Source organism: Fringilla coelebs, assembly GCF_963513975.1.
Source record: "Fringilla coelebs genome assembly, chromosome: 6".
NCBI classification, from domain to species: domain Eukaryota; kingdom Metazoa; phylum Chordata; class Aves; order Passeriformes; family Fringillidae; genus Fringilla; species Fringilla coelebs.
Genome location: NC_140034.1, coordinates 5,671,184 through 5,691,031, shown reverse-complemented (window position 1 = coordinate 5,691,031; position 19,848 = coordinate 5,671,184). Strand labels below are relative to the sequence as shown.

The following is a 19,848-nucleotide window of genomic DNA, read 5'->3' as shown; positions in this document are numbered from 1 at the left end:
ATCCCAGGTTGCTCCAAGCCCCATCCAACCTGGCCTGGAGCACTGCCAGGCACTGGGAAGCCACAGCTGCTCTGGGCACCCAGTGCCAGGGCCTCAGCAGTCTCACAGGGAAGAATTTCTTCCTAATACCAAATCCAAACCTACCCTCCTTTAGCTTAAGGCCATTCCTGCTTGTCCTATCACTGTATGTCCTTGTAAAAAGTCCCTATCCAGCCTCTTTTTTTGCATCTATACCTCCTCTTGTGAAATACTTTGCTACATCAAAGCAGTAAGAACAGTTTTTCACCTCTGCACATAAGCACTAATAAATCTGTCCTTAAGAACTGTAGATGAGTGACATGATGACCAGAAATGCTGCAGTCCCTGGTGGTTTCAGTACTTGGGGTTCCACTACCACAAATTTTGGGACCCAAGGTCTGAAACATTGGTGTGAGTGGGTCCATGTGAAAACTGGGTTCGCATTCACAGGTGGGAAGCAGGAAGCATGTCCAAGGGCAGCATTCCTGCAGGAACCTGTCTGGGAAAGGATGCGACCTGTCACAGGGGCTGGGGGTGGCTGCACCTGGGCTGGAAGCCCTCGGAGAGCTCCAGAAGGGAAAGGAATCGCCGGTGTCTCGTAGGCACAGCCAGGAGGGAAACGGGAAACTGGTTTTTGTTCTCGGAGCAGCGTTTGGTCCCTGCACACCGAAGCCAAGCCATGGCCGCGGTGCCGCTGCCCGGGACGCGCGGTGGGCAGCGCTCTTTGCAGCGGGGAAAGGTCGGGCAGCCCTGGCTGCCCTGGGGGCACGGCCAGGCGGGGAAACAAAGCGCTCCGCTCCCAGAAACCGACCTTCACCCCCGGCGGCACGCTCGGCCTCTGCCCCACAGACCCCGCGCTTATCGCCGCAGCCTTGGCGGCCGCGGGGCCGGGCGGGGAGCGCCTCCCGCCGCGGGGGGAGCGGAGCGGAGCGGAGCGGCCGGGGAAGGGAGGGGACGGGGGTGGAAGGGAGGGAGGCGGGGAGGAGGCCGGCGCTGGCTGCGGGCAGCGGGCAGCGGGGGCGGCTCCCGATAAAGGGGCGCCGTGCGGGTGGGCGGCGGTGCGGCGGCGATGGCGTGGGGGTGCGCGCTGTGCCTGGCGCTGGCGGGAGGGGCCCTCCTGGCGCTGCTGGTGCAGCTGCTGCGCTGGCTGAGGGCCGACGGGGACCTCACGCTGCTCTGGGCCGAGAGGTGGGGGAAGAAGCCAGGTAATGCCGCCCGCCAGCAGCCCCGCCAGGGGACCGCGGGGGGACCGCGGGGCGCTCGGTGAAGAGGGTGGCGGGGAGCGCAGGGGGGGTGGTGGCATCAGCTGTCCCGTGGGGTTGTCCATAAGTATACCCCAAAAGTGCACTTTACCTGCCCTTCACCTGGATAAGGTGCGTGGTGCCCCCCGTGCCGGCAGAGCGGCTCAAAAAGCCACTTCGGGGCACCCGGGAGCTCCCGCGGGTCTGGGCCGAGGGCTGGCTCCTTTGGGCCAGAACTGTTTGTTTTGCAGTTTCTGGGCAGGTTCCCGGTCCTGGCAGGGCCCCACGGAGCAGCTGAGCACAGGGACAGTGTGGGAGGAAGGCTCGGAAAGGGACGAGGGTGGCTGGCCCTTGTGGTCGGGACGAGTGGCTTTGTAGCCTGTGTAGCTGCTGCTCCAGCCTGTTCTGCGATCTTCAAGCTGAAATTGCGTTCACAGGGCTGTCGACAGTGTTTACGGTGAAGTAAACATGAGTATTGTTAATGCTAACAGGGTTTCCTGTTCCGTGGATTGTGCTCTGAACGGCTCCAGGGAGCAGCCCCGGCAGGCGATGCTTTTAGGGACTGTCCCTGCATCTCTGAAAGGTGTTGCCTTGGTCACCTGGGGGACAAAAGTTCAATGGAGCACTGTCAGACAGGCACTTTCAGTTCTTGCTCGTGTTGAACTTTCCATTCTGACTGCGATTCTCTGTTTCTGGACCTAGAAACCTAAAAATCAAAAACCTAGAAATCATAGGTTTTGTTAGCTTAATAGAGGCTTTTGGTCAGAAAAGGCACAAATTTGTGAATATCCCCCCTTAGCTTAGCCTGCTGGGGTGGTTTGTGGCTGCTGTGAGCTCCTGGCTGCAGGTGCTTTAGGTGGAAATCGAGACTGGGGATGGAAGGTGGGATGAGAGGCACTATAAGATATCCCATGTGGGAATTGAAATGGGCTGTAGGGTTGAGATAGGGAGGAGGGACTGCATGGAATGAAGGTGGACCAGCAGTGGTGGAGTGTGGGTTTGAGTTTGGGACTGTGATTCCTTAGGGGATGGTGGTGCAGGTGAAGTTTGGTGTGAGGAACAGCTGGAGAGAAGAGTAGGACAAACTTGAGACATCCTTGCTCTCAGTACAAGCTTCCTGCAAATGTGCATTCTTTTCTGTTCTCCATTAGATGGACTAGCAAAAGTAATAAAGCTATGAAAAATACTGCATTTAAATCAGTGTGAACAATCTCCCATAGCTGTTTAGGTAATCAGCCCAAAGTTTTGTATGAACTTTATCAGAACATTCCCTTGCTGAAACAAAACTGCAAAAAAATCCTAGCGTGTGGACTTTGTAAAGAGCATGGAAAGAATCAGGGCAGATAAATCTTCACTAATACAAACAGAATTGAAGTTTTGTCCTGAGGGATCTATGTGCAATATGCATCAAGATGTAGGAGCTCTCTTGGGTAAACAGTGTTTTTGAGTGCACCCTTCAGAATTAATGAAGGCCTGGAAACCCTTTAAGTAGTCTAAAAATTCACATGCAAAGACCTGTGTAGCGTAACTTTATGATGGGGTTGTTTTAACATGTAATGCAAGAAGAATCAGGCAAAAATTCATCAACATTGGAGGTCAGCTGTGTTTTCGCCACCTCCCCTTTCCCCCCCCCAGCCTCTGAGCTTGTTATTAAGTAAAATATTTAACTGAAATGGTACCATTTAACAAACTAGGTAGGAAAACAGAAGAGACAAACACTAGAAAAGATGTTTCATGAAATAACTTTTCCCTCTTCCTTTTCCCCATATTGTGCATGTAATGGAGGGTGCCTAGGTAAATAATGTGTGGATCCCTTAATTTTTAATTAAAGGTATTTTTAGAACTATCACTCTTGCAGTCATCATTTTGTGTTATCACTTCTACAACATTATTATGGGTGTTGAAGTTTTTGGAGATGAAGGTGTTTAGTAGAAAGTGGACAGATCTCCTGTGTTTCTTATACTATAAATTATAATTACAAAGAAAGGCCTTAATATAGGTAAGACTTGTTCCAATTCAGTGATACAATTTTATAGGGAAATTTGACTTTTGGATTTATTCATTGGCAGGTGCTGGATTGCTTCCCATCCTCTGAATATGTGTGTGGTCAGGAGAGAAGGATGTGGGTGCTGGATGCCTTTCCTTCTGTGCTGTGTTTTTCTGAGTGCATGGAAGTCACCCTAAACCCTGTGCTTTTCAGCAATTATGAAGCTAAGGGGGAACTTCCCATGTATGAAAGCTCTGCTCCTAAATTTAGGAATAATGGTATGATTCTTTAGGGCACTGGAGCAGATGTTCTGTTTTAAACTTCTCCACTTCTAATCATTTTCCTGAAAGAAATGACATGGCAACCTTGTGCTATAAGAGCTATAAAATGTTAGAAAAAACTCTAAGCAGAACTACAAACCAACTTTTTGGGTTACTTGCAGTGCTAGTCAGTTCAGCCTCTCATTTGTTACGCTTTGTAGCACAGCAGTTAATAGTTAGTAATGGCATAATCTCCTTTTATTTTTTAATTTGGCATGGTTAATTTTTAAACTTATTTTCAGCAACAACAGGACGTTTATTCTGGAGCAAAGTTGATGGTTTGGTACTTGTTCTGCACCAGCAGCATTTGAGGTTTCCCATTGTGTTAACTCTCAGCAGCTCAGTGCTTGGTCAAGATCAGCTCTGGGGAACTGGTGGGGAAACTCTCCTTATCTCAGTTAATTATTCTGTTCACAGAACAAGATCCTGAATAACTGCTGAGAAGCTGCCCAAGACAGGTTGGGAGCAGGGAAACTGAGTGGTAGGAGGAGGAAGCGGATTTGTTTTCAGTAGCAAGAGGAATGAGTGTGGTAAGCAGGGCTGAAATTACATTCATGTGTTGTTTTGTTTGTGTAGTGTTTGTCTGCCTGGGCTTTCTGCAGGAAAAAATGTTGTAGGAGAGGCAAACTCCCAAGTTTGTTGTGTTTGGTTCAATAAATTTGGAATATGTTGGAGTAAAACTGTCGGGATAGAGTGTGAACAAGCTTTACAGACAGCAGCCATTTGTTCTGATGATGAACACATGGATATTTCTACAACTACAACAGAAGCTCTTTCCACCTCCCTAGTTCATAACCTTAGAATACATCTCTCCTTTGGGAAGTGACTCCTGTGGCTGTTGTTAGTGTTTTTAGAAACAAGAAACTCCAAACAACCCCAAGCCACAAAGGCCTGGGTTTAGGAGGGATTTTTTTGGGGGCTGAAATGCAGTCAGCTGAAGAAAAGACAAATAATACTTACTGCCAGCCCCACAAAGTCAAGCTGAGCTTGGACAGCCAGTCTTGAGTGCTCACTGCTTTTGTCTGAAGGGTGAAGGGTTTTGGTGCTGGTCTCCTTGTGGGATTTGTGTCATTAGGACTCCAAAAGTAGGAATTTGAAACACAGTGTGGTGTAGAGAGAACCAGGAACTGATTACTGGAGAGAGCAGGAAGTAAAAGCAGTCTCAGCCACAGTGGAAAAAGAGTATTTTTTTCTAAATTAAATTAATGGTTAAGTTTCAGTGAGTTGAAAATTCTACTCTGACTTTTCAGAATGGAACTGGTTTTAAGCCTCAGGAACTGCATTTGGCTCTGATATTTGAATTATGCCTTGAAATCTTGGTTGGCTAGATGCTGGAATGCAGAAACTTGAGAAACAGAGGGAAGAGCTCCTGTCAGCAGTGCTCTGAGTGAGTCAGATTTTCCCCAAGACTGATACTCACTATGGCTGGTCTTGAGGAGCACAGAGGTGTGTCAGGCAATGATTCCTTCTGGAAAGTGCTCTGATATTTGTGATCTTTCATCCCTAAATCGTGTTCTGGAATTAACTGAGTGATTTTGCAGCTGTCTGTGGTGTTTGCTGATTTTGGATGTAGGTCTGGAATGCTAAGGCTTTTCCCAGGTGTACCATGGAGTGGCAATGATTGTAGACAAGTGGGAACAGGCATTATCAGCAGAGCTGTAAACAGAGCAAGATGCTCTTGATTTTACTACAGGTTAAAAAAGCATGTCAGGGCAGGAGCTGGGGAATCCACTGTGAATTTACACCTTGGGAACTCTGTGTACTGTGCCCTGGCCAGTGCAGGAGCTAACCTGCATCAGATGCTAAACAAAGAGGATGGAAACCCATTTGGGTTTTTGTGATTAGCTGTCTTTCTGTTCAGAGAATTTTACTCAGTCAGCAATTACTCTGGGACATTTTTGGGGATGAAACGTTAATGGGAAAGACTTGCTTAGGCTTTTGTTTGTGTTTGCAATACAATAACTGTTTCCTGTCAATTCCAAGAATTCTCTTCCCCCTTTTCCTCTGAAACTGTTTTTGATGGGGTTAGTGGAATTGTTATGTGTGGATGGCCTGCAGAAATGCAATCAGATTCCTTCCATCAGGTAAATAACCCATGTTTATTCAGATCAGCCTTGGAACAAAGTACAAATGGCAACAGAACAACTATGAGCAATTTCACAACTGCATGTGACTAAAACATAAAGAAGTCAGGGTTTTGTAATACCCCCCAAAATGAGCATATTTCTTAAAAACAGCCCCAGATTCCACCCCTGCAGTGAGTGAGATGCTTATCCTAGCATTGGCAATGTGTGAACTGCTGTCTTGATTCTTTTGCTAGAACATGAACTGCGTGGCAAGGTTGTCTGGGTGACAGGAGCCTCGAGTGGCATCGGAGAAGAACTGGCTTACCAGCTGGCAAAGCTGGGAGCCCTGCTTGCCATCTCTGCCAGAAGGGAGGATGAGCTGCAGAGAGTGAAAAAGAAATGCCTCCGTAAGTACAACCTAGCACTCCATGCCAGCAGTTCCACCCTGCCTGGGCTGGAATTGCCACAGGAGCACTAACCCACGTAGCACCAGAATAAATTGAATGGGGAAAGTCAACTTTATACAGAGCTGGTATCTTTTTGTGAGTGAAGAGCCTTTGTATAGACATGCATTTCAACTTCCTACATAAGCCTCTGTTACCTAAAAATCTCATTATCAGTTGCAAGTCCTTTTGTAAAATACTAGATTAAGAAATGGGATAAATACTGTGGGGAATGGAGGAAACAATCCCAGGGGTATCATCCTGTAAAGAACCAAACTACCTAGCTGCTTGTAGCTAAGAAATATTCTTTCTTCAGGTTTGTGCACAGGCAGAGAGAAAACTCACTTTGCTCTTCACAAAATGGACTAATAAAAAAGTTGTTCTAAGAATGTGGGAGAAGGAGGATCTCCTGTAATCAAGAGGAAAAAATGTGGAGCAAAATTTTAACTATTCCAGTTACCTTCCAGTTAGCTTTCATATGCCTGATGACTCAGTGGTCTGGCTTCATTCCTCCTGTTTCTCTTTTTTCCTCCTGTTTTCTGGCTCAGCAGCAAGAGGAATAGGCAGTTAATTCACACTGATAGATAGAGGGTTTGAACATGATTAACATTATGCATTTTTTCAGACTATTTATCCTCTGTAGCTCAGGATGGAGTATTTTATGTGGAATGTGTTATCACACCGAGGGTTCAGTCTTAGCAATGTTGACAGAATGTCCACAGTCTACTTGGAATGTGTGCTAGAGAATAATCAGATGTTTTTCTTGGATTAGCACCTAGACATGTCTAGAAAGCTGAAAGTTGCAGCAGCCTACTCAGAAAAGCTTTCAAGGAACTTTCAAAAATGCACAACTCCTTTTTTCCTGGTTTTATTTTCTGAGGGCTCCAAAAAGCAGTCAACTAAAGAGTCTGATATTTAAAAGGAGGCAGGGGACATGTGATGCCAGTGTGGTGAAGTGGCAGTTGTGACAAAATCCCAGTGCTGTGTGATGCAATGGTCAGCAGAAGGCTGCAACAGCATTTGCGTCCATGGCTGTGATTGCAAAACTGATGACACGAGACAGGCTGGCAGCAGCTGTAATCCTGGACAGGCACTTTCAGGAAATACCTGTGGGATGTGCTAAGGAATATTCAGAAATATTATTTCAAGTCCTGTGGGCCAAGAGCATTGATTTATCTGAGATGATTTCTGTCGCCCTGGTTTTGAAAGATTTTACTAAGCCTTCTGAGGTTCGCATTCTTGTAATGAGCTTTCTCACACACTTTATGTAAATAACTTAATGTTTTGTATTCTTTTATGGAGGAGGAGAAATTTGATGGACTGTTGGTTTGTCCAGTGTCATCAGAGAGGTGGCACTGTCACCCTCCAATCCACTGTCACTTTTGGAAATCTCTAAATGTTGGAGTCAGAAATTAAAAATGCTCTCTTTACCTTGGAGAGCTGTGTGTGCATGTTGTGCTATTTTGTGTCCTATAGTGACAGATTTCTGCCTCTGCCAACTTCCACTGTCCCTGTGAATGTCTGAGCTGTGCCTTGCACATCCTTGGAAGTCTTATGTAGCCCTGTGCTTTGCAAATGTTTGCTCGTGAACTTTGCTTTAACTGGAGGTCTGATTAGTAGGATTATTGGAAACTCTTCAGTAACAGAAACATAACCAGGGCAGGAGGTGACAGGACAAGGGGGAGCGGCTTTAAACTGACAGAAACCAGGTTTGGATTAGGTATTTGGGAGAAATTCTTGCTTTTGAGGCTGGTGAGGCCCTGGGACAGGTTACCCAGAGTAGCTGTGGCTGTGCCATCCCTGGAAGCATCCAAGGCTAGGATGGATGAGTCTTTGGGCAGCCTGGTCTAGTGGAAGGTGTTTTTCTCCATGGCAGGGGTTTAGAATGAGGTGACACTTAAGGTCCCTTCCAACCTAAACTATTCTGTGATAGTTCAGGTTTTCTACAGCCAGCTTCTGTGTCCTGTCCTAGGTGTGAAAATCTGCATTATAATTTATTGAGCTTAATGAGGTTTGTCAGACTGTTCTTAGAACTTAAGGTGCCTCTGCATGGCAGTCCAGCCCTGCAGCAGGGCTGCTCCTCTGAACTTGATGTTAAAGCAAAACTTTATGAAAATCTGTGGTTTTCCCCCATAATCTGGGTCATTAATGAAGATAATCAAACATATTGATCATGGAGGGATGGCACAGCTGATCACAAAAAGCAGTTGAGTTGGTCAGGCAGTATATGGCCATGCTAAATCCATGGTGGCTTTTCCCACACACCTTCTTGTCCTCCACTTATTTGAAAATTGCTTTCAGGAGGAATTGCCACGTCATTTTCCCAAAGACTGAGGTTAGGCTTTGTGATATTTGTTTTCTTGCTGTCCCTGGGGAGCGACTCCATTTAGAAGAAAATTCCGAAAAGGAGGGACATTGGTCAGCTCTTGTAAATCATGGATGCATATTTTGCCCTGCTTGTAGGTGCATTTTGTCCCTAATTTGTCTGACTGTGGTAGTGTTTCTTTCCCCAGAGTGTAGCCTCAGGAGTGTGGGAGACCTGAGAGGAGATCTTGCCAGAGAAGACTGGGGCAAAGAAGGCATTGAGTACCTCAGGTTTTTCTGTGCATTTCAGCATTTCTTCCTCACCATCCCTGTCCAGCAGTGAGCTCACCCTGTCTTTGGCCTCCCTTTTGTTGCTGCTGGACCTGAGGACCCTTTGCTGCTTTTCACATTCCTCAACTCCAGTGGAAATTCCAGTTTCAACTCCACCTGGGCATTGATTTTCCTGATTCCATCTCTGCATGCTTGTCCATGTGCTTCCTGGGTGGCCTGTGCCTGCTTCCACCTGCATGTTTTTCTCTTGGCAGCTGAGTTCAAGACTGTCCTGTAAGGTTTGAGTGGGGTGGATGAAGCCTGAGCAGCAATGTGCAACATCAGTGTGAATTTGGCTGATTTATGGGGCATAATTGGAGCTCATGTGCTGCAACACGCCTGCTGTAGAGGTTGAACACAGCAGCAACTGAGCATATATCTTGTTCAAAGTTTAGTGACACCACCCTGTGGTACAGGTTTGTGCATTCTACACTGCTTAAAAGCTGAGGGGGAGAGGTAATCCCTGTTGAGTCATGCATGTGCTCAACACTTCACTGCACTTGGACAGGAGGCAGAGAAAACAACTTGTATAACTCAGCTCCTGCGAGAGGCTTCTCTATTTCCCCCAACCACTCTTCCTTTTCTCAGAAATGTTGGAGGCTGTTTTCTCTCAAAAACCCTAATAAGAAAAAAATCAAGTTGGGAGGGAATGTTTCTCGGTTTGGCAAAGGTCAGATATGATTTAATTATGGATAGGCCAAATGAGTGACAGGCAATCTCTAAGTTCAAGGATTATACAGTAATTGAGGTTGAAATGGACCCCAGGAGGTCACGTTGATCAGCCTCTGCCCAAAGCTCAACCTCTGTTGAAGGGCATTTATACAAGGGAGGAAGAAAAGAAAGAAGAGAAAATGCAGAAGAGCTGGAAAATATTACTCTGAGCTATAATGTTTATCATGTTATGAGAAACTGCTACCTGAGGTCAGCATGTATTGAAAAAGAGTTGTTAATCTGAAATCCAAGCAATGAACTTTAAGGTCTCCCACTTGGGGGCCAGGTGTGTTTTCTGGATATCATAATTGTTCCATTGAAAACCTCACTTTGGTAGCAGGCAAGGGGAGCAGTGGAATATTTGGGTTTGCTGGTAAAAGCAGTGAGGAACACCATTCTGGCAGTGCAGAAATTGGGAGCCATATGTGCTTCTGCACCAGTGCTGGTCATCAGCCAGAAAAACAGTGGGATAATGAAGGGGAGAAGGAGTTCAGAAAAGGGTAACAGGAATGCTTGGCTTTTGTAAAAGCTGTCTGAGGAGTGCCTGAAGTAAGGATCCCTCACCCTAGAAAGAACTAAGGAAGCTGCTGGAGGTGCACAGTTTGAATGTGGAAATCCTCTACAAGGTTTCTGGTTTAAAGTTTCCTGATGTCAGATGTTTCTGACGTCTTAAAAAAGAGCACTTCCTTCCTTACCAGCAGCCTCTGTCTCTTGCTCTGCTCTTTCCTTTCTTCCCTCTGTAGATTTCATGGCTGGGCTGGCCCTGTGGTCTTGTTAACCCATGGCAGAAGCATCCACACCCCAACAGGTATCAGCTGTGCAAATCTGCTTCAGGCAGCACGAGGCAGAGTTGTGCCCCTGAGAGGGCAGCTTAAACTACATTTTACTGCTCTATTTCTGGAAGAAATGGAGGAGAAAATGCACATGGAGCAGTTGGAGGGAGCAATAAATGGAAATACTACTAGCATTAAACCAGACAGTTGGGTTTATTATTTATTTATTTAACCAGTGGCTTAAATACTAATGACCTTTGAACAGAGGCAACTCGTGGGTTTAAGTAACCTCTTTATTTCTATAACACTGTTAAGACAAAGTTCAGCTTGCTCTATATTTGCAAGAAGTAGTAATTAAAAAGTCAAAGCCTGGGGCTCTCTGAAGAGGGCAGCTGTTTAAAGGGGAGCAACCACACCTAGATGTGGCTAGGAATTGATTTAGGGGAAAAAAAATAGCATTAACAGACTAATAGAAATCGTGAAAAAATTCTTGTTAGATGTAGTTTAAAAAAAGCTTGAAATGATGAAGATTTTGTTTTTGTGAGTCATCTGCCCCAAAACCCCAGGGTAACAAATCACTGCTGGAGAAATGCCTTCTGTGGAAAAGGTCAGTTGTTCTGAAGAGACAGTGGGGGAAAAAACGTGACATAAAGGCTGGAACTTGATGGCAGCTGACTTTTATTTCAGGGCATGGATATGTTAAAAGCTGTCAATTAAGCAAAAGTCATTTACCTCCTCCCAAAAACCCCCAATAATTCAGTTTCTATAGACTTTGTCTCATAGCTGCTCAGGTATGTATGTTGTGTTTTGGGTGTGAATTGTACAAGTCCTGTTGTCAGGAATAAACATGCTTGACCTGTTGACATCCAAGCAAAGTGTCAGGACTCCCAATGTGATTCTGAATCCCTCAGTGAAAAGTTTCAGTTGGATTTTACTCCTAACTGTTGCAATTTATTTGGAGAAGTGAAACTTCTGTATTGTGCTACAAAGCCTGTTTAATAAAGTCAGGCTTTTCACATACAAAAACATAGTGAGAAAAACACTTGGTAGGATTAAAAATAGATTCTGTGTGGGGGTCAAAATGAAAACAAAGCAAGCATTTTATTTCCAACTTGATGTTATGGTTTCTTGGTGTCTTCTTTGTGAAAATGTGGTGTTTAAAAGCATGTTATGTTTCCCACAGTTCTGACTTTGGGAATCTTATCAGCTCCCATTCCCTTTCTGGTTGTTTTTTAGAGATTAGCAGCCTGAGTGAAAATGATATCCTTGTTTTGCGTCTCGACCTGACTGACAGATCCTCTCATGAAGCTGCAACCAACAGTGTGCTCAAGCACTTTGGCAAGGTAAGATGCGCTTTTGGGGCTAAACTTTTATTTCTTTGTCTCCTAGACCTGCATTTATGCTCCTATTTCACTTTTATTTTACTGTATGATAAATTCAGAAATGTCTACACCTTCCTTCAGCTTCAGTATTAAACTTGCCAAAACGTACCTGCGTTTATATCCCTTCTGCTGCTTGCTTCTGGTTTCCATCAACAAACAAATAATCACTGGTCCTTCCCGAGGACTAAACACTCCCTGAATTGCCTGAGGAAGCACAAATATTAAAGGAAATTGTTTTTATATTAATTTATCTTCTTATCTCTCTGGAGATTGATGTTCTGGTCAACAACGGTGGGCGCTCGCAGCGCTCCTTGTTCGTGGACACCAACCTGGATGTCTACAATGCCATCATTGAGCTCAACTACCTGGGCACCATCTCCCTGACAAAGTATGTCCTGAACCACATGATCCAGAGGAAGAGAGGGAAGATTGTCACTGTGAGCAGTGTGATGGGCATCATGGGAGCTCCTCTTGCCACTGGCTACTGTGCCAGCAAGCACGCCCTGCAGGTGAGTTACAGGCTGGAAGTTAATTAAGTTAATTAAGAGCAGCAGTGCCAGTGCTGCAGCAGAGGGCTTTGTTCTGTGCAGAAAACACAAGTCTCACCTGAAATTTCACACAGCATATGCAACATCCTTAGGTATAGAAAGTCCTTTAGAATTCATTTGCTCTGAAAGGTGAAATAGTTCCCACTGTAGGTTTTTTCCCTGACTGGAATGTAAGTGCCAGCTTAATTGGTTCTAACGATTGCATGGTTAAATACCAGTGTGAAACACAAAACCTCAGCCTCTGGCCTTCAGATGAGGGAATACCCCTATGAGAGCGTTATTCTGTTCCATATAGAGCCCTAAAGTTCTCCATTCTTTTAGGGAGAAAGAGTTATTGGTGAGAGTTTTACAACTTGAGGAGATCTTTAGGACAGTGAAATGAGAACAGAGAGTGGTAAGGCAGACTGCTCAGAGAAATGAGAATTCCTGATCCATCTGGGAACAGCTGAATGACTCTTCCCAAGAGTTGTGTCTTTCTGTGGTGTGAAGAACTGGCAGCTCACAGTGCCATAGGAAGTTATCTTCTGTCTAACACTTAGCACTCAACACTGCCTGGAAAAAGTTTTTGAAAGCAGTGTCACTGGAGTAGAAAAACATAAAGGAGAAGTTCAGAAAAGTTTCTGCCTGTATCATTGAGGAATCTCTTGTTTAACTAGTAAATTTGTTTGGGCATATTTGTCTTTCACCACTGTTTGGCCTCCTGCTAATGTACATTTTGATCTCAGCAAAACAAACTTCAGCTGTGCTCAGTGGTGGTTTAAAAACTGGCATCTTCTTACTCCCTGCTGCATTTCAGCATGTGAACAGAACAAACAAGTGCTTAAGCCAAGGGATCAATATCTTTTTGACAATTTGACCAGCAACAACAAGAATGGAACAAGTGGCTGACACTGCAAAGCCTCTTTAAAATATAAGATGTAGAATATGGTGACAGATCTCTGCTAAAAATATTTTTCAGTTAGTGATGGGGAGAGATCTGCTGCCTTTGAATGCTGGAATTGCCCATTACAGGCCAGCTCTTGGGTTAAGCCTGGTAGATTAAAATTAGAAGAATGCAATGAGCAGAAGCCTGACTTCCCTTCATGCTCCTTTATTTATTAAATGTTCTTTCAGTTGAATTATCCTTGGGTGTGGTGCAGTTGGGCTAAGCATGGCTAATTAATTGCAGAGCACAAGGAATTCACGTGTTGCTTTAAAAATACTCAGGATTCTCAATCTCATGTTAAGATTGAGAGCACAGATAAAACTTTAAAGAGATAGTTTACTAAAATTAATTAAAATAAGCTGACTGAACTGCTTCTATCTTTATTAGCTTCAACCTCTGCTCAATAACTAGGCCACACTCCAAACCTTCTTCCTTATTTCTTTCACAGTAAGTCTAGAAAGACTAATTGCAGGTGTTGAAACAGGACTTGCAATATTGGTTTTGGAAATATCCTGCCTGAGAGTCTTTGATCAGGCTGGAGTTACAGCTGGATGAGGTCATGAAGCCCCCAAAAACAAGAAAAAACTTTCTGAAATAACAAACTTCACCAGTGCAGTTGAGATAAAGGAATTCTGTAGGAGTGGCAGCCCTCCTTAGCCCTGTAGCCCATTTCTGATGGAGATCTAAAGAAATAGAGACTGGAAGAAGGGAGTGGAAAATAAGCCAAAGCAAAAAGTGGTGCTTTTCCTGTTCAGGTTTCCCAGCATGTATCCACTTGTCCTGTATTCTAAGATCTTCTTGAAGGTTGTGCTTTGGGCACCAGATATTAAATATGTGAGCCCATCTGACATGGATTTGTCTGTTGTGGTTTTTGGCTTGTTTTGGTGTATTTTTTTTTTTAATTCATGCCTTGGAGTCTATCAGAACTGACACCCTTAATGCTGCAAACTTAATTACACCTCTTTTTGAAAAATTCCTTCCTTTCCTTGGTTTTGTTTGGGGTTATTTTTTGTTTGTTTGTTTGTGTAGTTTATGGGTTTTTTAAAATTCTTTTAAATGGCAGTTGTAGGAGGAAGGAAGGAATTCTGCCTGGAATTAGAATCTGTTCTTGAAACAATCATGCTTTGATTCATGCCAACTGGAATTCTTCATAACAATGTTCTACTGATGAAATTACCCTTTATTTCAGTGCTGGGTGTGCTGTAAGAGCATGAGTCAAGCCCACAGGAGTCTGCATCTGCCTGGTGCAGTTTCCCTCCTGGAGGGATGATGCTCATGGAGATCATGTGCCATTCACCCAGCTGTAATTCACCTACTTGGGGGCATGGATCAGGAATGGTGGCCTTCAAAATGTTCCTTCACCAGGAACTTGTCTAAGAAGCATAAGGACTGAGCAGCAGCAGCTCCTCTCTCTGTTCACTGTCTGGTTTTTAGTGGAATTTCTTCAGTCTGGGCTTGGTGGAAACACTCAGGTTCTTCCTCTTGCACTGGAGTTTCTTTACTGCTCCCAAATCTGGGTCTGTCCCTGCCTGAATTTCAGTAAGAGGAAGCCCTTATTTTTTCTTGCTGAGGAATTTGAAGCTTCTCTTCTGGGAGGAAGCAGAGGAATTTCATACCAGCTATCTTTGAATATCAAGGATAAGTGCTGGAATTAGAAAACACATCCCCAGAGGGGACTGAGTCTATGTGAGACTCTGCTTTTTAAGAGGCCCTTGGCAGTGTGCTTCAGCCAGGATTTAGGGTGGGTGAGTGTCCTGGCCCTCCTGTGTGGCTGATGAAGGCTGTGCCACTGGTCTGGTGTGAAACCTTGGAGCTGCAGCACGAGGGAAGGATGTGGGACAGCAGAATGGCTGCAGAGCAGGACCAAGAGTTCACTGGCATCTCTGGCTACTTGCATTTTGTGTTTACAGGCAGTGGAGTCACCCTGGCTTTGACAGTGCCCTGGAGCTGCCTGCTGCTGCTGTGTGGCTGCTCAGGTGCCCAGTGTTAGGTACAGCTTGGATCCCAGGAGCCTCCCAGCATCTGAGCAGGTGTAGGAGCTTTGTCAAAAGTGACTGAGCCGTGCTCTGGCTTCTCTTCCATCACAGCATTTCCCAGACAAATGCTCTTCCACCTCTCTGACTCATGGAAGTGCATCTTGAGTGTGTTCCCTTCAGGCAAAATGGGAGCCAGTTCTGTTCCTCACCTCCAATGGGCAGGGAGTGATGGGCAAGTGGGGGTTAATGTGCCTTTTTAGGTGTGATTTTATGTGCCTTTTTAGGTGTGATTTTATGTGCCTTTTTAGGTGTGATGTTATCCTCAGCTGGACCAAGTCCCCACCTTTGTGACAGCTCTGCACCACATGGGGGTTTGGGGCTTTTCTGGAAGAAGTGGGCTCAGGGTCCCTCAGGGAAGGAAAGGGATGGGGAAAGTGCAGGTTGGGATGTAGGATTGGCCTGGAGTTCTGGATAAAACACAACCCTGCTTGTGCACACGAGGGTGGGGGAGCCAGGGGAGGGCCTGGATTTTTGAACCAAAGCTGCTGGGTGTCCAGGAGCAGATTTCTGGGCACATCAGTTTCCAGTATTAGGATTTAGTCCTCTCCAGGCTTTGCTGACATGCTGTAAAGATCCAGCCCCAGATCTGGGGCCTCTGGGTACTCACAACTTTAAATTCCTGCTCAGTGTTTTTAGGGAACTGAACTGCAAAGCCTGTATGGCATCCATAAATTGGAATTAGCCACCAGCCATTGGGAAACTGGAGCCCCTCTTGTTGGTCAGAGTGCTGCTCCTTGCTGAGCTTTGGTGGTTTGTCCTGCTGGTTCTGTGTCACCACAGGCCCATATCTGACTGGTTTTAGCCTGTGTTGAGCTCAGGGAAGAGCTCTGGGCCAGCCAGCCCTCCTCCCAAGCTGGATGGGAGTAGAGTGATAAAATTTTACTACAGTGGGAGAACGTTATCAGCCTGTGCTCACTCTGTGTCTCTGCTGGGACAGAGAATTATGTGTTGGAATAGATACAGGGGACTGCTGGTAGCCAGGCCAAAGATAAGACATGACGGGGTGTTGGCTAAATCATCCTCCAGAGTGCTTGACCAGCAGCTTTGGTGCAATGCACCCTTCTGCATTGGCCATGTTTCCCATAATAGTTGCTGCCTAAATGCCAATTGCTACAGAAAACCTTGTATTGTCTTAGCTTAAAGAAAAGAAGTACTCGCAATTTTTGTAATTTTGGTTTAACTTGGATACACTGGTAGCATATTCCTGAGCTGAAATGAGATTTGTATCTACATGGCTGCCAATTTCAAACTCTGTAGCAAATTCAGTGCTGCAGATTAAGGCCCTGAAGTGTCAGGGTGCACTTTTGACTTTGCTATGTGAAAATTTTCATCCTTTTCTTACATAAGCCAGTGCCACTTACTTCATAAAAACTGTGTGAACTCTACTGTCACCCCAAACAGCAATTGACCTGCAAAAGGTAATTTCCATGATATTGCAATACTTAGGGTTGGTGGCATTTCCACTGCCAAACAGTAAGGCTTGTCCTCAGTACAGGGACAGCAGAATCTTGCTGTAGTTTAGAGAAATTACTGGGTATTTGGTCAGATGAGGATGGATTCCTCACTGGCTTATAGATCAATGTCTGTAACTGCTGATAAAATGCTAAATTAGCCATTGAGTGTCAAAGAAAATAGAAGGAATTGCTTGTAGTAGAATCTTGTTATCTTTACAGTATAAATTTGTACGAAAAGATGTCATCATCTAACTCTTGCAGAAAACATGGGAAAGGAAGATTTAACTATATTTTTGTCTTCTAGGGATTCTTTAATTCTCTGAGGACTGAGCTGACTGACTACCCTGAGATAAGCATTATCCAAATCTGCCCAGGGCCTGTGCAGTCCCAGATCATCCAAAATGTCTTTACTGAGAATCTTGCAAAGGTAAGGACTCAGTTCTGCTGAGTTCTGGGGCCAGTGATCCTTTTGTGGGGTATCTTTGTCTGGTTTTATCCTCCCTGCAAACACTAACCTTGTCTTCTTACCAAGAAATGCTTTGAGTGGTGCAGAACTGTGTATATCTTGTAATTCTTGGTGGTATCAACTGAAAATTGAGTTTGATAATTGCTATTCCTTCTCTCTTCCAACACAAACAACCCAAGTCTGATAAAATGTGCTGTACAGCCCCTGTGCTGCAGTTTTGGGGGTGAAAGCCAGGATTTTCTGGACACAGCTCTGCTGGGGAGTGCTGTCCTTGCTGCACAGGTAGGGTTTTGTTTGCCCTGGTCACGCTGTGCCCTGGTGGGTGACGCTGCTGCTGGCACAGCCCTGGCTCAGCTGACACGAGCTGTGCATTCCTTTCCTGTTAGGGATTGTTCCAGGAGGAAAAGCAAAACCTTCCAACTGCACAATGGCTTTTAGTAAAGGCTGTCTGACAAAGCAGCTGGCAAAAATTGCTACTGTGATACATCAAACTGTAATCTGCCCTAAATTCAATCGATTTGAAGCTCAGGATGACCCACCAGTGAGGGGGAGGGGATCTCCCATTGTTGAATTGAGTTCTGGAACGATTTTTGTGATGCAAAACTTCTGACTTGAGTGGAAAAAAACTGTACTTTTTGAACAATGGTGAAAGTTGCAAAACACATTCCTCAGATTTCGGTGTGGCAGAAGACCAGGGAGGAGGAGCAAATCTAGACCAGGACTGCTTTTGCCCTGTGAAACAGAAGGACAGATTGCTTGAGTGGCCTGTTATTGCTGGAGTGAAATGTGCACAAGTTCACAGGGCTGTGGTTTATGTTTGCTAAATAATACAGTGACAAGACCTCAGGCTGATGTCCCTGCTCCAAGGCAGCTGGCTGCTTCTCTCTTGGTTGAGATGGAGAGAACTGGCAGGAATATTTTATGGGGAATGTGACCTCACCTACTCACTTGGGTAGCTGAGTGTAGAATGGGGCAGGCACAGCTGGGAACTGGGGGGTTCCCATTCCTCAGAGCTGCAGATGGGGGAATTTGTTGAACAGTCCCCATCAAGTGGAAGCCCTGCTGAAGCAGGACAGAGCTTGGAGATCCATTTTTATTAACCTTTGACCCATCAATAGAGGCATTAATTAAAAGGGTTAAAATTTAAGCCAAAGGAAGGTGGAAGGTGTTCCCACACTGAAAACCAGAGGATAGTGAGGGATGGGTTCCCCTGCCCCAGTCTCTAGGTGAGTTCTTGTGGGGAAACTAGGAGGAATATGTCTGTGGCATGGAGTGTGGCCCTTTTCCTCCCTCTGTCACTCTCAGGCTGCAGTTCTAACCCCTCCCTGCTCTGTCCCCCCCAGTCCATCGAGAACAGCGGGGACCAGTCCCACAAGATGCCCACGGATCGCTGTGCCCGGCTGACCCTGGTGAGCGTGGCCAACGACGTGAAGGAGGCCTGGATCAGCGACCACCCCTACCTGGCCGTGTGCTACCTGTGGCAGTACGCGCCCACCTGGGCCTGGTGGCTCATGAACAGGATGGGCAAGAGGAGGATACAGAACTTCAAGAGTGGAATTGTGAGTGTGCAGAGTGCCCCTCTCCCCACTGCTTGCTTGTTGCACTCTGCTGCTGTGGGAATGTTTGTTGGGAGTGCGTTGCTCCTCAGTCACAGTTAGAGCCCTGATGTGCAGGGCAGTGATCCTGCCCTGGTAGATGGGGTTTATTCTTTTGGTACAAAAAACTCCCTCCCATCTTCAAGTACTGCAAGAACAGGAAATACAAAAGTAAGGGCGGCACATGCAGCTTAAAACTTTGTGCTTTTACACTGTAACTGCCCATGGTCACAAGCTGTTTCAAAGGAAGTGTTCACTCACAGTGTTGTTTTTAACACAGCATGGGGAAATACTGATTTAATGTCCTTTCCTTCCAGGATGCTGATGCCTCTTATTCAAGGAAGAGGAAGTAAGGACGAGCGTGTAAGAAATCCTGCTGTACTTGTGCTAAGGCTGAGAAACTTTTCATATTGCATGACTGCAAAAAACAGCTTTTATTTGGTTTTGTTATGTCTGTCATCCTGTAACTCGACAGATCTATCAAGCTGATAACATACTTGACTAAATAAAAATCTTTCTAAACACACCTGTTTCATGTCAAACTCCCACAGGCTGAATTTTTAAGCTTACAAGGACTGAAACACCTGAGAGGCTGGGCTGCTGCTCTGACATGGGCAAATACCTGGTGAGCAGCCTAAAATGATAGACCCCAGGATCCTGTTTCCCTCACTTTCATTCTTAATTCATGTTGATTAAAAAAACCCCACAAGAAGAAGTGTGTGGTGTAGAGGGTAAGGGTGTCTGATCTGTGCTTGGGATGTGTTCCTTGAGCAAAATGTGTGTGTAGGGCTAAATCCTTTCATTTCTGACACAACATCAGGACTTACCCTCTGGGCTCTGCTGCCCTTACACTGCCCTGTGTGTGATCAACATCACAATCTAAAGCAAGGAAATGTTGGGGAGAACTAAATAAAGCTCTGCTCACACCTGGTTAGAAAGCAGGAGTCACATGGGATGAGTCCCAGGCTCAGGCCCATTGCTGAGAGCAGGATGCCACCAGTAATCCCAAGAGCAGCCTGAAGGTGCTCCAATTCCTGAATTCCAGATAAATCAAAGAAATGCCAAACAAACAAACCAGCTGAACAGGGGCTCACAGCTGCACAGATCTGTGAGACAGGAAAAAGCTTTATCTCCTGTTTCTGCCAAAGGCAGGATGCAGACAGGTTTGAGGTGAGGGTACCGTGCCTCAGGGCTGTGAACACCCTGGGCTGTGCCAAGGGGCTCTGTGAGCCGTGAGTGGGGGTGTGGG

General features: G+C 45.5%; 1 protein-coding gene across 1 annotated transcript; it reads left to right on the top strand.

Annotated features, from left to right (window-relative positions):
- Positions 1 to 1,045: 1,045 nt before the first annotated feature.
- Positions 1,046 to 19,144, top strand: DHRS7 (dehydrogenase/reductase 7). The gene is made up of 7 exons (XM_084208585.1): positions 1,046 to 1,223; positions 5,887 to 6,039; positions 11,430 to 11,536; positions 11,845 to 12,084; positions 16,843 to 16,965; positions 18,348 to 18,563; positions 18,917 to 19,144. Exons 1-7 carry the CDS (start codon positions 1,088 to 1,090, stop codon positions 18,950 to 18,952), a joined length of 1,011 nt encoding a protein of 336 aa, XP_084064711.1. The 5' UTR covers positions 1,046 to 1,087; the 3' UTR covers positions 18,953 to 19,144.
- The last annotated feature ends 704 nt before the right edge of the window (positions 19,145 to 19,848 follow it).